Raw genomic sequence first — 19,989 nt, 5'->3', positions numbered from 1 at the left:
AAGAGTGAAACCCTTTGGCTAAAAAATGTGTCGATTTGACTGGTTTTTGAGAGCCAAAATTAGTGTGTCACTGTGCAGACAAGTAACCCCAAGTAACTCGCTTTTATATATATATATCTTCAAAGAAATCATTACCATTTTTTTATGTTTGGATACCAAAATGTAAATTTGATTTTATTCGTTAGTTTCACGAGGAGTACTGCTGCAGCAAACTCCGTGAATGATGATATAGCCTACGGTACGGTGTAATTCAGTTCTCAACAGGTGAAGAGCAGTATAGTACTTGGCAGACGACATGATATGCACTTTTTTACGCGCGCGCGGGAAGTGACACGCGAAGAGGAAATCAAGTTCGCATCAACAGAGACGGATAACATGACGAGGTGTAACTTAAAACTTACGTCAAAGGAAAAGGATTATGCTTACTCGCAGGGACATTGGAGAGGAATTTAATTGTCAAGTCGAGGGGTATGGGCAGATTATCGTCTTTGGTGTGAACTTCTTTGAGATTATGAACTTGTCGTTCGAACCTTTCCGCTCGCGTGCATGTGCAAGACGAACGGGTGGTTGTAAATCTCCCGCGAAAAATTTACCCGCGTTCTCATTTTGTTTCGTCTCCGGGCCATTTCTGTCATAATTAGTTATTCATTTGTATACATCTTCTTTACATTTCTACTGCACTGGGTTTTTTTTCCGTTTGTGGTCCATTCCGAAAAAAATATATAGATTTGATTGAATATCATGAAGAAAATATAAATTGAAGAAAGAGACAATTCTTGCGAAATAAGAAATTTCTAACCTATCTAAGTCTTCGAAGATTAAAAAAAAAAGTAAGCCGGCAACCTTATAAGGTTACCGGTTACATTGATAAGGTTATCATTGTGCATACACATTGATGAATACCATATTTTGACTTGAGCTTTGAACGTCATTTTAAAAGAAAACTAGGGCTTTCATTTCAGCTTATTTTTTGGAATTCTTTAAACTAAGTATATTTGCGAAGTTTACTATAGGCCTTTACTGTTTCACGATATAGAATTATATATATATTCAATTCCATTGTCATATTAATCAGGGGCCCGTCTTACAAAGAGTTGCGATTGATCCGATCAATCACAACTATGGAAAGCCAGCAAAGTGAACATATAAAATGCATGTTTGTTCAAAAAAAAATCTAGATGTGAATGTATATCCAGAAATTCATTGATTTCTTGACAATTTGGTGTGTTTTCCTTTTGTTTACAAAGGGCATTTTGCCAATTTCCTGTAGAAAGAATTATGACACTGATGGATTTCCGTAGAGTTACGATTGATTGGATCAATCATAACTCTTTGTAAGACGGGGCCCAGGTCTATATCATTCAACTTAAACACTCTATAATCCTATTTAAGTGACTACCATCTCATCCTTTTCTCCTTAAATTATTGTCACAGAATAATCCTCTTTTACATTACACTTACCAAATGATTTATTCACTGGAGTTGATGTCTATATAAACTCAGGATTTTTGACCCTGGTAACAAGTGTGGTCGCCAGTGACCGTTCAGTCAGGTCTCAGCCCCTCTTTGCCTCGGTTGATTATCATGATTATGTGAATGTTCTATTTTGTGAATGCGCTATTGTCACATTCTCCATCATAATAATGATAATAATATGGACCACTGATATAGCGTAGCCACTATACTATACTGCCATGTGATATCATAATTATTATTACCCCGGCTGTTGCCGAGCCGCCATATAGGAGCTCAAGCATTCGAGGAATTTCTTCCTATCGGGTATCCATTCACCTGGGTTGAGTGCAGCACACTGTGGATAATTTTTTTGCTGAAGGAAAACACGCCATGATTAGGACTCGAATCCAGATTGGAAGAAGAGAGATCGTAACCACAAGACCACGACGCCTATCGTGTGACCCCCCGAAAAATCAGTTTCTGAAACAGATGTGGAAAACACGCCTGTTCATTGGCATACGAATGGTAAAACTTATCTTTCAAAAGAAATCATTTTGCTGAAGATGTAGATATATTGATAACAAATTATAAATAAATAAAAGACGCATCATTCAAGAGATGCGTTGTCTGAATGTCATGACTGCAAGATGACAACGGCAAACCTCCGGCTCTAAAACAGGGAAATATGCAATTAATTTGAATCTGTTCTGTTATTTCACAATACCTCCATCTTCAGCGCAAGGTTTTCCTTTGGTGGGTTTCACAATATTTTTCTCACAATTCACATTTTTTAAGAGTGTTTCAGAAACGGATTTTGAATTCTCTTTTTTTTGTCACACCATGGGCACTGATGAAGAGTGTGACTTGCATTATTATGTTCTATTTCCTTTTTTAATATGATTATTATTTTTTTCATGGCATTCTACTTTCATTAACTCCCTTAGATTTACTCTCACGCCCCAAAACCTTGAAATAAATAGTTTTCCAGCCCTCTCTCTACCTTCAGCTATAACCATCGTGTTCTGGGTATACTATATTTGGGTACAACCTTTGACCCAACAAGGGCACTTTTCCCTTAAGCCTTCAAGCGGCTTACTTATCTACACCTTACATGCCTTAAGGCACTGTCACACATTCCCGTATAACGATACCACTTAAGAAACAAATGCAACCTTTATTTTGTATCTCGTTTTTCATTCTATACAGCCGGCTTACATAGTAGCCTATTTATAGACGCAAAGATATGGTGTTTCTCTATTTTTCGTTCATGAAAATTTGCACCCGCGGGCCGTCTACTACCCAGTTTTCACGGAAATCGTTAGAAAGGAGGCAGACTCGGAGAAGATAATATCGTGAGACGGGAGTGTGTTACAAAGACTTGATTATTTTCAAAACTTAAAAAATAACAATCATTTTTAGACATCAAAGAACACACTTTAAAAATAGTGAAAACAAAATTATATTTAACCTTTTTATTACTTTCAGTTTTCTTTTTCCAAGATTACCTGCGATGGTCATAATGCAACATTTATAAGAAAAGGTGATACAGGTGCATAAGATAAAATAAAAACTTATTGAAATCAAAGCAGCGAAGGCGCATTGTTATGAAAAGAAAAGTAAAAAAAGAACAATATTTACAGACCTAAGGGATTTAGCACATCGAGTCGGTATCTATAATTCTCAACGTATTATCCGGATATTAGTAGTATTTCGTCATCACTAATCGTAAATCCTCTTGGTAACGATTCAAAAGGCTACATACTCTAGTGGAGAGTTCTTTTCAAGCATGTTTAAAATATGTTTATTAAAATGAAAATTCAAGTTAACGAATATAAATAAAAAGACTTGAACAATATATTATCAAAGAATGACGAGAAAGTCTAGAGTATCAACACTTTGGTATCTTCAAACAAATACCTCACTCTAAGTGAACATATTTAACCCTGCACCTCTAAAAATGTTACATTGCACCTCTAGACTTGATTCTTTTACTTTGCACTTCTAAAAGGTTTGGCCCAATACCACACTGGGAGCGCGTGCTTTTAATGATCCCTTCCATAGGTGCATCGCTGCACCTTTCTGGTCTTGGAATACCTTTACTGGCCCCCAAGGTGCGGTTTTATTAAAGATGTTGAAATGAACCCTTTTTTATATCTTAGAGTGAGGCATTTTTAACCGCGTAATGTACATGGGTATATCATAATTATTTGTATACAAACCCGCCCAGGGAGTAAGGGTCAAAAAGCTTGGTTTTCGATTAAAAAGGGCGCATTGTTTTTGACCAAGCACCAGATTCAGGGTGGTGAATTCGAATAACAAAATTTTATTTCAAACTTTACTCAACCGTATTAACTACTTCTTACAAATCACCTTAACTGTGATGCGATTTTGTTTTTACTCCATTGGATGTACATTACAATCATTTACGCGATCATATTTACCTATGATTGTGTCGTCACAATACACCGGCAATATGAGTGGTCCCTGGACTAAAGATACAAGAATGTCAAGGATCGCACTCGGTATATTTATATTGTGGAGTGGTTTATCATGTCTGTGGGGAAACACACTAAGAATACACCATAGGTATCATATTTGAGATGGGTTTTCGAGATGGGAGGTAGCGGCGACGAATATAGCACCTGTCGCGCGGGCGAGTGAAATACTGAATATGATTTTTTTTGGAGCGCTGATGAGGTTGTCGAAATCTTAGGGGTAGTAGTAGGCAATTTTTCATGCATTATTCAGTTGTGATAGCGGGGTAGGGTGGGTCTTAAATGTCGATAGTACTACTACTAGACAGTTTTCGCAACACGAAGTACGGAGGGCTTGAGAAAACAGTAAAAGTATCAAAAATACCCGTGAAATTAAGAAAACAAAACAAAACAAAAAATAGCCGAGAGGTCTTCGTCGAAAATTGGTGAACCGGAACAGCAATGTCGTCCTAACTTTCGGGGCTGAGGTGCAAATATGTCGTTTGTCAAGAGTCCAGGACGAAACTGCTGTTTGTATTCACCCAGTCTTCTACAAAGACTTCTTCGTTGTTCTTTGTCACGAAGGGCATTTTACAATACATTTTCTATGTTCTCGAACCCTCCGTACGTTGCAGACTGAAAAATTCCTAGTTACGAAGTAAATTAGACCAACATGATAAGTATATTATAATTTATGAAAATGCTCTCGACGTAAAACTGGATAGCATTGGACATTGTCCCTTGTTGAAGTAACAGACAATACAATTCCCGTCACGTTCCAATTTACTCCGTATCAAGCAATTAAAACTAAACGAAACGAATGTATCATCACATCACATTTCCATTATCATGAATTCTCATGCACAAACATTTATCAGGGTTAAATGAATCACGACATTTATACACTGCAAAACGCCGGTGTTAATTTGACTCCAGCCTGGTACCTATATCGGTCCACACCAGAGAGGTGTTGAAAAAAACACCGGTTTGTACGTTAGGCTAACACTATTTTGGCATTTAAGCAACACCAATTAATGTTAAACCAATTTCGGTTTGATTCTTAATTGAACTGGTGTTGTTCCAACGCTTCTCTATAGTGTGGACCGATAAAGCCACTTTAACGAGTATAATTCCTTGCTAGATCAATTATACTTTGTGGAATCATCAACGTATTCTCAATTGATTTTCTTAAATTCATTGAAATAATCTCAGACAGAATTATGAACAAAAATGGACAAATATGTCGAAGATTTTATTTTTTGGTCTGAAAACGAATGATGGGGTAATACGAATAATCATTTCTTAAAATTAATCATCAAAATACCGTGTATACTAATAGACAAATAGATATTCGAGTCCAAATGGAAAGAGGTAATTTGACTTCTTAAATGTATCATTAAAGGACACCTTGATCATCTATGAATGAACAGAAATATAAATACGTGAATAAAGTAGGCAATTACATCTTACACTTGCTATTCAGCATGTATCAATTAGCTAAGTAATGATTAATGTTTAGTGCTATTTTATGGTGATAAATTTATGTCAGTAAACAAAATTAAATTGTGAGGCCTAGCTGCTATATATTGCGTCGAGCAGTTTCAAATGGTTACACAAATTCCAAAAGGAAGCAAGTGACACATCAGTCAAATTTGAGATATTGTTGTTTCTGAAACACCCTTTGTATGTTGATGCACGATCAGGCAAAATTTGGGGAAGAAATGATCGTTCTAAGGAAATATATTGAAGAAGATAAATTATTATGCTATTAAATTGCAGTGACGCCTATATGTAAATGACGAACACGCATTGTCCATTTACAACAAAAGATACTTTTGTAACTTGCTTCCTTCTGCTATGATCCTGCAATCTATGGGTAATTGTATAGCTTGGAAAGCAAGGGATCGTAATTAACCCCCCCCCCCCTCCTCTCTCTCTTTCTTTCTCTCACTCACTCACATAAGCGTACAAACAGACACGTACTCTCACTACATATTGTTGATTTCTACATTGTTGAACGATTAACCACAATAAACAAGAGGTAATCTAACAAAATCAACTTAATGATATATTTTGCACTTTAAAAATTTAATACCTGTGAAATAGTCTCACTTAATTCTTCATGCATCACGTATCACTCGAATTTTTCCCACATCCACACACTTGAGTACCGAAGCATTGTGTCACTACATTTTGTACAAGTATATACATCAATGCGGAATTCAATATGTTCAAACATTTTAGATAACTTTGCTCTTTAAAAGCTGACATTTTAAAAGATCTATGGCCGTTAAATTCAGATTGCAGCTGAAGATTGTGAATGTAGGTAGAATATATATATCAACAAACACATACAATGAATATAATTTATGCAGGTTTTCAAGATTAATAATATAACCGATTCAATAATGTTTACGATTTGTAGTTTTCAAGTTAAATTCCTTAATAGAAAGAGACTAAAATTGTATGTTTTTTATATACGAACTTTATACGTAAATAATCAAAATATAAAATCTTCGGGACCTTGCCTGGTGCAGGAAAAGGTGATATATGCAATGAAAGTATAATGCTCACCAAATCACCCACGGCTGAAATCACTGAGAAAAGGTGATTGTATGCAATTATAATGTTCATTTAATCACCCATGGTTGAAATCACGTAATTCTTAAACATGACATGCGTGAGGGGGGTAACACTTTGTGGGGGACATTTTGCTTAAAATTAAACGCTAAAATGATTTACTGATTTACAACTTCATGACTTTAAATGATGAAGTATAAAGAGTATTTAAAATAAATTATTATGCGAGCGTGAAAGAATTGTTGTCTCCTATAACCCCTCCCCCAGATAGTCTTCATAGATAGGCCTCTCGTCAACTTCATTCATTGGTGTATCCTTTAATTCCTGGAGAAAGGAAGAAAGAGAGAGAGGGGGAGGGAGAGAGAAGGAGGGGATGGAAGAGAGGTGGGGGTAGGGGTTTGGGCAGAAAGAGAGAGGGGGAGAGAGAGAGAGGTTTGGAGGGAAGAAGGGGGAAAGTGGAAGAAAGAAAGTTTTAGTGCGATATAAAATATGAAATACATTAAGAATAATAGAAGTATATAATTATGACAATGATTATGACAATAACAATAAAAGATGGTGATAATGATAGTAATAATAATAATGATAGTGATGATAATAGTAATAGTAATAATGATAATAATAATGATAACAGTAATATCATGACAACAATAATAATAAAACAATTATGACATATTGGACTTGTATCGCTCTAAATCCTATAATTCTTTTAACAGTATGTTATGAGAGAGAAACGGGGGGCATTTGCAGTGTATTTCTATTTTATTATGACAAAGCATACAAACAAAAACGAATTCAAGTTGGAACCCTGAATGCAACAATATTGGCCCATATTTGGGTGCAATCGTACACCCTTAGTGAATAAGGTGCAAACATGCACATTTTTTAATTCCTATTTGCACCCTAAATGTGCAAAGTTTGCACTCATAACGGTGCAACTTTCCACGTTTTTGGATGCACATTGCATATTTGTGTTCAAAAGGTGCAAATTTGCATGTTCCCCAGCAAGGGTATAAAAAATAAAGCTATGAACTTTAAGGAAGGTGCAAAAGGCCTCTTAGGGTGCAATGTTTCACCCCAAAAGATGTTCCAGTGTGTCATTCAATGGTTCGGCGATGCTTATGTACTCTCTAAATGCAAATGAGCTATTCTGGTCCCCAATCACACTCCTCTCAGAGCGAAATGAGGAACCAGTCCTGATGGAGTGAGATTTCAATCTTTCAAGAATGAATTTTTACCTTTATTGGAGGGAAAGTGTGCATCTTTCTTTACACTTTCACTCCAAAAAAGGTAAAATTCCACTCTTGAAAGATTGAAATCTCATTCCATCATGCAGGACTGGTTCCTCATTTCACTTTGATTAGGGATCAGATTAGCACCTTTGCATTTAGAGAGTACCTTGGAAATAGCCAAACTCTTTTGACTGATTACATAAGATTAAAATGTACCGTTTCCTGCATAGAGCGACTTAGTTTCTCTGATAAAAATGGTCGATTTAACCTGTTGTATACTCTGCTAAATAAGTTGCATGTTTGTCACGTGTCACCACACTGATCTTATTCCATCCAAATGTACATCACTGTAGATTCAACGTTCCCATGGCATGGGCAGAGATGCAATGGACGGGAGGGCCTGGGGGTTTAAAGGTCCTTGGCATTTTCACACATTGCCCCTTGCCCTTAAGATATAGTGTGTTTTTTATCAAGCGATTACCTTGTGAAATACATTGTCTGTATAACCAAAATGGTGCATGGTTTTGTTAGTGCACACATACGGGATATGAATGGGAGGCATTTCACCCTAAGAGTGTATTATTTTCCTTTTTGTTCAAACTCGAATTCTCTGAACTAATCAATGTATATCTTTCATGAGTGTTTTGCTGATACTCGAATATTGTATTTGGACTTGAAATACAATTCTTCTCGGAGCCTTTATCTACTGCCTTTACCTAATATTATTAATTTAAATTCGTTCATCAAAGTAATCGGTGTATATCTTTCATGTCTATAGACTTGCATGACATATTCTTCTCAGAGCCTTTATCTGCTGTCTATAATCTAATATTATTCCAAAATTACATTTCCATTAAAAAATGTGTTGCGTTTATTCGTGATTCAGATTGATTAAAAAAAATAAAAAGATTCATCAATCTTACTGAAAATTAGTACTGCGAGAAGAATCATTTGGGTTCTCAATCCATTTACTCTGTTCAAACCTTACAATCAACTTTTTTTTTAAAGTACCATTCTATTAAAAACAAAGTAGAAAGTAGGAGGGATAAACTTACTAGTACTTGTAGTGGTAGAGTAGTTAAATAGTCAGAAAAGCTAGGTTTATGAAGATGCAAGATGTTATGTACTATATAAATGTATTCATATATCATATGTATAGTACCATTGTAAATATGTTATATTTTTATTCTCTCATACACCGAGTGGGGGTCTATAGAAACAATATATCTTATTTTATCTTTAAAATTGATTCATGTGAAATAAATCATTCGATAGAATGAAGCGCAAAACGGACACCTTTAAATTAATTCAATTTTAGTTCAATTTATTGACCAAAATTTCGTTAATCATTCGCACTAAAAGGTGCTAATCGAGTCATCTTTGATTCAGTTAGTGCTATTAATCCTGATGCTTTCGTGAATCGCTGATCTAGTTTTTAAAAATGAGAAATCTGAAATTTGCCTGATCTTACAGTAGTTGCGGCGGATCTAATCAATTTAAAGTATGCATTGGTAGCATTAACCTTCTTCTTTTTTAAAACAAAATGAAGCCCGCTGATTGGCGAATACAACGATCCATGTATACGACCATGATAATGAGCATCACATTAATAGGATGCAATTATGTTGACACTGGCTTTCCATAGATAATGTTGATCGGATCAATCATAACTAGTATTCAAATGGGGCTCTTGTACGTAAATTGCTTTTAAAGTTTCATTATTGTCCATCAGATTGATACCAATTAACAGCCGTCAGCCATTCGCTGTAAGTCGATATCCACTGGAGTTATTTTTATCTCGTTTCCGAATTCCTCCCTCTTTAGATCATATTTCTCACAGCCGGCCCGCTGACGAAACATGAATAATCAATTAGACGACAAAGTCATAAAAATCATATTTGACAGTCGAAACATTAGACATTAGAAGCAAATTTATGCATCGCAAGATTATCAATAGTTCAAAATTCTAAAACCATTTATATGCTACGTTTGCCGTTCTCGGCATGTTCTGTTCATAGCTTTCGGTTGTTTAAAACAAAATAATCTTGATTCCGTTATTGTGAAATGAATGCGCAATCGATATGATTATAATTCAGAATCTACCCAGTCGATTGATATGTTTTTGTCAGGTTGTGTTGGCTTTGGGTATTTTTAACAAATAAATAAATATTTTATTCTGAAATCGTATAAAAAATGAATGTGCAATCGATATGATTAATTCAGCATCGAGCAAAAGGATTTATATATGTTTTCGTCATGTTATGTTCACCTTGGGGTGTTTTAAACCTGTTTATTCTGAAATTGTAAAAATGAATGCGCAATTGATTTGATTAATTCAGCATCTACTACTATGTCAAGTCATGTCCTTAGCCATGTCTGAAATGAAAAAACTGTTTTACAATAACATTGGCCGGCTTATTAACATCATGAGTTTAATCTTAGGTGCTCAATGTTAGTTTAAGGATTAATTTATCACCTCTGCTCATAGATAAATGCACGAATCGTCATTTTACAACTATACCTTAAACAACAGTCGACCAGGTCCACGACCCCATGTATTTATTGGCAATAAATGAGCAATCTTTTCCACGTCATACAATTTAATCAATATGTTTATCTAGGACGCTTTATTCTTTTCATTCACCGCCGCCGAAAAAGAATGAAAAGAACAATTATTAAAGAGTAATGGATCACACGATGAATGCTTATTCACAATTAGCGTTGCGCGGTGATTATATCACATGCAGTTAATTCTTACACACTTTATATGATGAAAAGCTAACGATATCAAAAACATTATCCTCCAAAACAACATTGCACGAGTATTTTTTCAATGTGATTTTTTTTACAATGAATTAATGATACGGGATATACTATGTCATTATGTTGAAAATATCCCATACACTAGCCATTATAAAATACCCACATCCGCCCCACCACCCCCTCCTTGTATTAAAATTATTAACAATTTGCTTCTGGATTATGTTTAATTCACAAAATATAAGATCATATCAAATATATATCAAAACATAGAAAATACATTTTAAAAATGACAAAAAATTAGGTATTGGTAACCCTTGCTGATCGACCACAGACACTATGAAAGGACAGGCTATTATGAACACAACCTTTGTAAGTCCGCAACGACAGCATTGATTTAGGAGAAGGCGTATGCTTTTATTTTGGGAATACATGTATATATAGCTAATACTTTGACATTTTTTTTATTAGACTCATCCGCTTATTATTATTGATTATTTAAGCACTTGATAAACTGATTAAATAAAAAAAAAGAACAGTCATTCACTTCAAATTTGAAGAAATATCAAATATTCACTTTTCGTGAACATTCAAGCACCCCGTTTAACAATTACGTTAACAATCTTTCTTTCGCAAGGTAGAAATTATCCGGATGCATGATATCGCGAGCATGTTACTTGTTAATCCATTTTACCGTTTTTACAACCATATGCAAATTTGCAAATGGGCTAAAGCGTTGAAATGGATTTAAAAGTATAAGCGTTTTGCGTGGCGGTGCAAAAACTTGCTTTTATCTTCTTTGAAAAAAATCATGAGGAAGTGTAGGAGCCTAAATGAATTTTATTAATCTGTAATAAAAGAGATTACTTATGGATATTCAGGGTAATTAGACCTAGTGTCCCGTATTCTGAAGGCAGGTTTAACTTAGACCATGGCCTAACTCTGTGCTTAAATTATGGAAAGCCGAAAGTGTCAGAATTTTTATTAATTTGTATGCATAGAGATGTATACTAGTAACGCTAGAGGGCGTACTTCGTCAAATCGCTGTGATTACGTGGAGACCGTCCGCCATTGCTCGATAGGTATCCGCAGCCTGCCATGCGCGTACAGTACCTATGGGGCATGTACACGGATGAGCACAGAACATGACAAATTGATGACATATGAGCACGAAAGCATATGGAAAAGCAAAATTGTAAATATTGCACTGGATTAAAGTTCAAATACAACAAAAATCTAGCAAAACTGAGGTCAAAAGGCCTATATAGGCCTATCTATAGCGCATAATATAGGCCGATACAGCTATAATACAGGCAAACGATTTAAAGTCCCAATTGTTTTTGCTTAGGTAAAATTTCGATACATTAATATGACTTCTATTTTCTAATGATTTGGAAGAGATGAATATCAAAAATAACATTTAGGCCTAGGTCCTGATCAATAAATTTAATGTGTTTTAATATGATTTGATGTACATTAACCTAAGAAAATTCATAAGCCATATCACAGTGTCTGATGCATCTGAGACGCTGTATCGAAAAAAAAACCACGATTGTATTTTTATAGTTCATAGTTTCCTAATTACTATTATGCTGATTGCTGATAATTTATTTCTTCACTTTAGATAATTGTTATAATTCATTTTCCATATATATCTACACAATAGGGCCTATAATAACTCGATCCCTTTTCCCCATGTCTTACACGCTGATGTAAACCAACATCACAAAAACTCGCGAATCATACAATGACTTTTTATTGATATTTGGAAATGATTTACGCATTGATTCAGTTAAAAATTGATGATTTAGATTTCCTTTGCTGGCAACCATCCCATCATATTTATAAATATGTATATAAAAGTATACTTTCTTACTTGCGATCAATGTATAGAAAAGTTTGTTGACAGCAAAATTTGCATATCAAATGCGCGCATGCAGTCGTACAATTTTGCAATGTACAGGAGGCCTAATGGGGGGTTGGATGTTTATGTACAGTGTTATTGCCTTGCAAACATTTTAAAACTTCGGAGAGTAAACAAATCACAATGCGCAAAACAATTTTACTTTGATTTTCTGGAAAGTATAGACTTGATTCTCCCCGGCTGAAAATATGCTGATCGGCAAACTGGCTGAAATATTTTGTTTATCGCCGTTGTTTCTGATCCTATAATGATTGGACCAATATCATGTGAACAAATCAAGGATAGAATAATAAGGAGAGGAAGAAGGGGGAGAAGGAGAGAAGAAAAGGGGCGGGATTATGATATATAATTTGTATTATACTATAAAGAATATTATTACTACTGCAAGAGTGTATAAAACTAATATCATGAAAGACATCAATGCAAACTTATCATAATTATGAAAACGGTTGCAAAATTGTGAGTACTAAAACCAAACATAATTATGAAACAATAATATTGCAAAAGTGACAATACTTGGAATAAGATATTAAAAATCCTAATTTAATCTCAAATTTGATACCTGCCTTGAAATTGTGTTAATTAACTGTGTCTGTGTCGCTTGAATAAATGAACTTTATGGCAAATATTTGTAAGCACTGGCACCGGCCTAACATATAAACAGATAAACACGCGTTTTGAATATCCAGTTTTGTTTTTCATTTTAAAAGTATAACTGAATTTGATTTTCTAGTTTTCTTCCTTTAATGTCATTTGCTGGCCTATGGACCTGAGTTTGGTTATTCGATCAGTTTTTTTTAAATAAGATTTCCATGGATGAACAAAATTATTATATTATGTTACGGCGTCGCGGAATGATTTTGAAAGTGATGGGGTGTATAAAATCACAATCATTTATTATGTGTAATGTTCATTTTCATTTCAGGGAGGGGTCCGGTCGCGCCCCCTGTATTTTATTTTGATCAGTATGTTAAAGCGAATTTGCTTAGGTGTGTTTGTTATTTTAATTGCACACACGGCCCCTAAAAAGCGAATTAAAACAAATCTAACTTAAAGTGAAGGGAATTAAAACTGTCATTTTTGAAAAGTTTGAACAAATTAGGCTATATTCTCGACATTTTAAATCAATATTTTATTTTCGGGCCATATAGGCCTGCAGATTTTGGGGAATTTATTATGTTCCTATAAGAACAAAATCAGCACGTTCACCAAATAACACAAATTTCAACATTGATGGTGTAACGGGAGGCTCACCAAGAACAATAATGAGATGCCCTTTAATAGCGCATGTAGATCAAAACACTAACTTATACAGAATTATTGTACAACTTAATATATAAAAATGATAGGCCTATATTTCATACAAATTAAAGCAAGTTACATATCATGTAGGCCTATATAGAAATTACAAAATTATATCCAACGTAAACATAGAATCAAAGGACGTATATGTGGGAAGGATGGAAGGAGGACGATGCAGTTAAAGGTAGGGAAATCCAGAGAAGGGCTAATTCACTGCAGTCTTTTGAATTAATTGTCAATCTTTCTATTAATGTCCGCTGTATGTTTTTATTTTTATATGATTGTTTATATGATAGTATATCAACATTGTTATCTATTACAGGCCTATAAACGGACAGGTAAATGCAAATTATTTAGAATTTCATCCCGAGAAATCAGGTTTTTAAAATGCCAAATTAATAGCATAATCCCCATGTAATCACTCTAATAGTGTATTGAGATGCAATTTGTCATTCATATTTTCGATTTTTATGAGGTTGTGTTCTTTTCTTCAAGATAAAGGCCGGAGACGGCACCCCTTTTCACAGCGTTACAACGCACGAGCTATGGGTACATCCGGGTACTTTTGCGAATCTATACCTATCGAGCAATGGCCGCCACGCTCCACACAATCACAGACGTTAAGTACGCGCGCCTATGGCGACTCCGCACTCTAGCGTAGTTAGTATACATCTCTATGTTTGTATGTTTCTTATGTCTACTGTGCTCTTTCCTGATTCATCGATGGCGGAGACAATCATCTATTTATACTTCCTACAAAATTATGAATGATTTGAGAGCCAAATAAGGTGAAATATTATATCTCTACTGTCAGTGATTTATGTAACAATTGGCTATCCATACTTAAACCACAACTTTAAACCTGAGGTTAAGTTAAACCCGACTTCAGAATACCGGCAAATGTATGAAACTGTGTATAAAGGTTTGAATCGTTCAGATTTATATGTATAATTTATAACGGTAAAACACGCAAGTCAGAGGCGAAGTTCGAATCGGAATCTATTGCTCATAGGGCCCACTCTTTGTCATTGTCCTATTTCATGCCCCTTCGCATATCAAAATTCGTTCATTCTTAAGGAAATACCCCTCTTCAATGTAAAAATGCCCCAACACTTCATAATGGAACAAATACAAAACAACGAAGCGTTTCAAATCTCTTAATTTTTTTTTCCGAGACCAAGTTTTCTCCGAAGAGATGTGTCGCGTGGTTCCCCGGCTCGGACGGCGCGCCGTGTCGGATTACCGTAAATGAATCGGAACGAGAGAAACTGGAGTTTAAGGGTGCTTACGTTCAGTCGAGACTTTGACAAGTTGAAGAGATGTAGAAGTCTCATCCTATTTGCTGCTCTCCTCAAATCTCCTAGAATATCAGAGTCGTCTTCGAGCTGTGGGTGGTGGGGGAGAGATGGAAAGAAGGAGGAAAAAATGATTGAAACTGCTGTAATTAAGATGCAATGAAAAAGATCTACTTTGTAGGCCATCGGATCCAAAAGTCAAAATGAAGATACTGTAACACGCCGGTAAAAGATGGAGAGAGAGGGAAGGGGGATGAAAATGAAATGTTTGCGTATAAACACTTGAGTATTGAGGACTGCAGTCTAAAAATTGTATAAGTACTTATCGAAAACACATTTCAGTAAGAAATATTCTTATTACAAAAATATGTTTTCAGGAAACGTTTTTTTTTTCAATGTCCTTTATCCATGTCTCCTAAAAAAAAAACAATTTGATCAGCTGACTTCAGTAAAAGTAAAACCAATTGCAGATACATTTTGTGTTTCGTTTACGGGAAATTAATTCATTCGGTCATAATCATGATAATTATACAACACTAAAGAGTGGCTTAGAATTATATAATGTTGCAATGACTGACCACTATTGCAATTTCATATTTTGTATTATTTTACGTGAATTCGTTGTCTAATTGTGTATACAAATCTGACCAAAAATTCGTGTAGGCCTTGCCCATTATTACATTGTAAAAAAAATATTATATCATAATTGAATGGTTTAAATCCTAGCCATTGTGTGTTTTCCTTCAGCAAGAAATTTATCCATATCGTGCTGCACTCGACCCAGGTGAGTTGAATGGGTACCTAGTACAGTAGTAGTAGAATTTATTCCTTGAACGCTTAAGCGCCTATGGTGGCTTAGCTACAGCCAGGTATTATGATACCAAGTATAAAGTAGCTGAGCTATATAAATAGTCCATATTATCTTTATTGACTGGAAGTCAAGAGTTGACCATTAAAATTAAAAAAAAAAGATAATGTTAGGTTTATTTCATACAAGATTAGCGACACTACTGAAGTTTTTAACACATTTTTGCATGCAACCCCTTCATACGTCTTCAGTGGTTGTTCAGAACACTCTTAAAAAGGTTGGGCAAAAAGGCCAAATTTTTCACCATCAATGGGCAACATACTGTCCATACAATTGCTATTGGTTAAAATCTGTCCAAATTGGGTAATAAAAGCTAATAATTGGGTAATAAGTTTGCCCAATTGGATAATAATTGCCCAGAATATATATATTACCAACATACATTACCAAACACAGTGGACAGTATGTTGCCCAACATTTTAAGTGTGAATGGATTAAACCAGCCAGAGTCCTTTAACGGTACCACATCTAGCTGTAATCGAGCCTCGATTCCTCAGGCATTACGATGCTACTGCAACGTAATACTTAATGAAATGGATATATTCCCCAAAGGCCAATGGATGACCTAATGCTGGACTTCTGCACCCCCTATCATTCCGTTTTGCATAAGAGGGTGACGGCCAGAGCCCGAGAGCATTTCACGAAACAATTATACAGCGCTTTCCATTGTCTATTTGTTATAAGCTACTGAAATCCTTGCATCTGATTGGCTCAGCGCAAATTTGTCAATGAAAAGCACTGACAAGATACTTTATGAAACACTCCCAAATGTGATATCGTACATCGTACATACGTGGAGTACATCTTCATAATTATCTTCATCTGGGGCCCGTGTCATAAAGGACTTGCAACTGTTGTAATTTTGCCATTATGGCAACTACCACGGCAACAGGGCTCAGCAGCCAATCAGAATCAAGATTACCATGGTAGTTGCCATAATGGCAAAGTTACAACAGTTGCAAGTCCTTTATGAAACGGGCCCCTGGTCCAGTGGTTTCGACTCCTGTCTTTCAAGCAGAGGGTGTGTGTTCTTTATGAATAACTTATGGCGCAGTCACATTTCCCATACGGCGGCCTTACTGCGAGTCGAAAACAGCCGTTTTAACTTTTTTTTGTACCAACTACAATGATATAGGTGGTTTTAATAACAAGTGGAACGCCTCTGGCAGTCTCGCCTGCATTACGCGATTTAATATAGCAGCAGTGCTAACTTTGAAAACTACTATAAAATAATCATTCACAAAAACACCATTCATATAATGACATAATACCACGTTCATTGACCATAAATGACATTTGAACGGTGACTTAAGACTTGTCAACTATACCCATGTCCACATTTCATTCACTCTATCTATAAACTTTCAAAGTTATGATGGCAATTCAACAATTACCCCAACATGGCCTAAGTTTATTGACCTTAACTGACCTTGGTTTTGTGACATGAAACTCACAGGGGGTGTTCAGTGATACTTGATTACTCTTATATCCCAAGTTTTATGAACTAGATCCATAAACTTTCAGAGTTAGGATGGTAATTCAACAAATACCCCCAACACGGCCAAAGTTCATTGACCTTTAATGACCTTTGACCATGGTCATGTGACCTGAAACTCGTACAGGATGTTCAGTGATACTTGATTACTCTTATGTCCAAGATTTATGAACTAGATCCATAAACTATCAGAGTTAGGATGGTAATTTAACAAATACCCCCAACACGGCCAAAGTTCATTGACCTTTAATGACCATTGACCATGGTCATGTGACTTGAAACTCGCACAGGATATTCAGTGGTACTTGGTTAACCTAATGTCCAAGTTTCATGAACTAGATCCATATATTTTCAAAGTTATGATGGTAATTCAACAAATACCCCCAACTTGGCCAAAGTTCATTGACCCTAAATAACCTTTGACCTTGATCACGTGACCTGAAACTCGAGCAGGATGTTCACTAATACTTGATTAACCTTATGTCCAAGTTTCATGAACTAGGACCATATATTTTCTAAGTTATGATGTCATTTCAAAAACTTAACCTTCGGTTAAGATTTTGAAAATAATTCTCCCAACATGGTCAAAGTTCATTGACCCTAAATGACCTTTGACCTTAGTCATGTGACCTGAAACTCAGGCAGGATGTTTAGTAATACTTGATTAATCTTATGTACAAGTTTCATGAACTAGGTCTATATACTTTCTAAGTTATGATGTCATTTCAAAAACTTAACCTTAGGTTAAGATTTGATGTTGACGCCGCCGCCGTCGCCGTCGGAAAAGCGGCGCCTATAGTCTCGCTCTGCTATGCAGGCGAGACAAAAATTAATAAACGGCTGTTTTTTACTCGACGTACGTCCGCCGTAGGGGAAATGTGACTGTAGCATCAGCCAAACGTTCATCGTTGTGCATATTCACTTTTAGCATTATCTTGATGATCGTGAACAATCAATATTTTCGTAAGGTTATTTTTATACCTCAGTCACATTTGTTCCACGGCGGCCGTACAGCGAGTCGAAAACAGCCGTTTTAACATTTTGGTACCAGCTTCATTAGGTGGTTTGAATAAAACGGCTGTTTTAGACTCGCTGTACGGCCGCCGTAGAGCAAATGTAACTGGGGTATAAGCTGAATTAGTTTACTATTCGTTTGCGCTTCGTTTGTGCTTAATATATATTATTGTTTTGTTTGTACTTAAAAAATTTACGGTAAATTTTAATGTAAATCCTTTCTGTACATACGTTAGGCATTTTATAAGTAACTATGTTAATTATTATTCAGGCCCCATGGAAGACCACTACTGTCTTATTGATTAATTGGCTACCCTGACAAAATATCAGAAATAAATAAACAAATAAATAAATCTCATTCATAGTGTGTAAGAGCCAGGGAAAGCTACATTTTTTTCAGCTGGTCCTTAAACTTTCATAAAGCTTTTTGTGGTTTCTGAACGTTTAAAAACCCAATTTTTAAACATTACTAGTTTAAACTTTTATATGAAACGTTTCAAATATACGTCGAAATTTTACACAATAGGACGTTCTGAAAGCGTTCTTTTCAAAACGTCGAATTGTTTGCTGGAAGATTCATCCATGGGAGGCTATATGCTTCACTCAGCCCAGGTGAGATAAATGGATACATGATATGATTTATTCCGTGAGTGCGTTGTGGGGAATAAATGGCAGCTCAAGCTGTACCAAGATTTTTAATAAGCATAATTATTATTCATTCTTAACTAGTTTTAAATTTCCAGCCAGAATTCCGCTTAGTAAAACCGATATGCCTGCCGGGTGAATTCAAGCACTACACCGGTTTGGTAAAGCATGTTCATGCTTCTTAAAAGGACATCTCCCATCCTTGTGAATTCTAGGATTCTTCATTAATGTCATGTTTAGCTTCTCTCTTTTTTTTTTTACTTTTCATAGCATAGCATGATAATATAGTTCGTATATGTGAAATTGACATTGCGTCTTTTAGACCCACTCACTCTCCTTTATTCTGAAATGATAAGTTTACGGGAGCAAAGACGGAAATTCTGCGTCACTTAAAGTGCTCTAGCCATATTTGTATGCATTTAGAATGTAGGTCAGTTATAAAATATGCCCCCTCTCCTTACAGTCATGTCTACATTCGCTTGTATGCTTCTATGCTCCCATTACCCCCCCCCCCCCCCTCTCTCTCTCTTTCTCTCTCACTCTCCCAACCCCGGTCAATTATCTACAACCGGTGTGTGTAATAAAAACAACTTTATAAGTTCCGTTCACCATAATGATAAAGAGTAATAATAGTATAATCAGTTTTTCAATTGCGCAAATTACAATAAAGTTAGCTCTTAGCCCCCTGAAAAGGTGGAATGAAAAAGGAATTGAAAAAAAAAGCCAATATGGACAATATGACACTGAATTGAGAGAAGTTTGAACCACCTATCTTTCATATTCCTCATCATTTTCTATCCAAAAATACTTCAGTTCGTGCCCTTTTCTCTCATGAGCTCTCCGGTGCGTCTCCAACCTTTTTCTTTTCACCTTGATGCCTGACTGGCTGTCTCCTCTATCGAGGCATCTCGACGGTCGTGTCTCCATCGCAAGGTGGGCGTTTCA

The 19,989-nt window shown here is 35.6% G+C and overlaps 1 protein-coding gene across 1 annotated transcript in view; it reads right to left on the bottom strand.

The window, feature by feature from the left end:
* Positions 1-2,912: 2,912 nt before the first annotated feature.
* LOC135156180 (uncharacterized) overlaps positions 2,913-19,989 on the bottom strand; it is a 35,269-nt gene continuing 18,192 nt past the window's right edge. The window contains exons 2-3 of the mRNA XM_064107816.1: positions 15,017-15,112; positions 2,913-6,833 (exon numbers count right to left, since the gene is read on the bottom strand). Coding sequence (XP_063963886.1) covers positions 6,759-6,833; positions 15,017-15,112 — 171 coding nt within the window. The 3' untranslated portion in view covers positions 2,913-6,758. The remainder of the gene's footprint in view (positions 6,834-15,016; positions 15,113-19,989) is intronic.

The sequence above is a fragment of the Lytechinus pictus genome, chromosome 12 (assembly GCF_037042905.1).
Source record: "Lytechinus pictus isolate F3 Inbred chromosome 12, Lp3.0, whole genome shotgun sequence".
NCBI lineage: Eukaryota > Metazoa > Echinodermata > Echinoidea > Temnopleuroida > Toxopneustidae > Lytechinus > Lytechinus pictus.
Note: the sequence above shows the minus strand (reverse complement) of the source record. Positions and strands in the feature narration are given on the sequence as shown.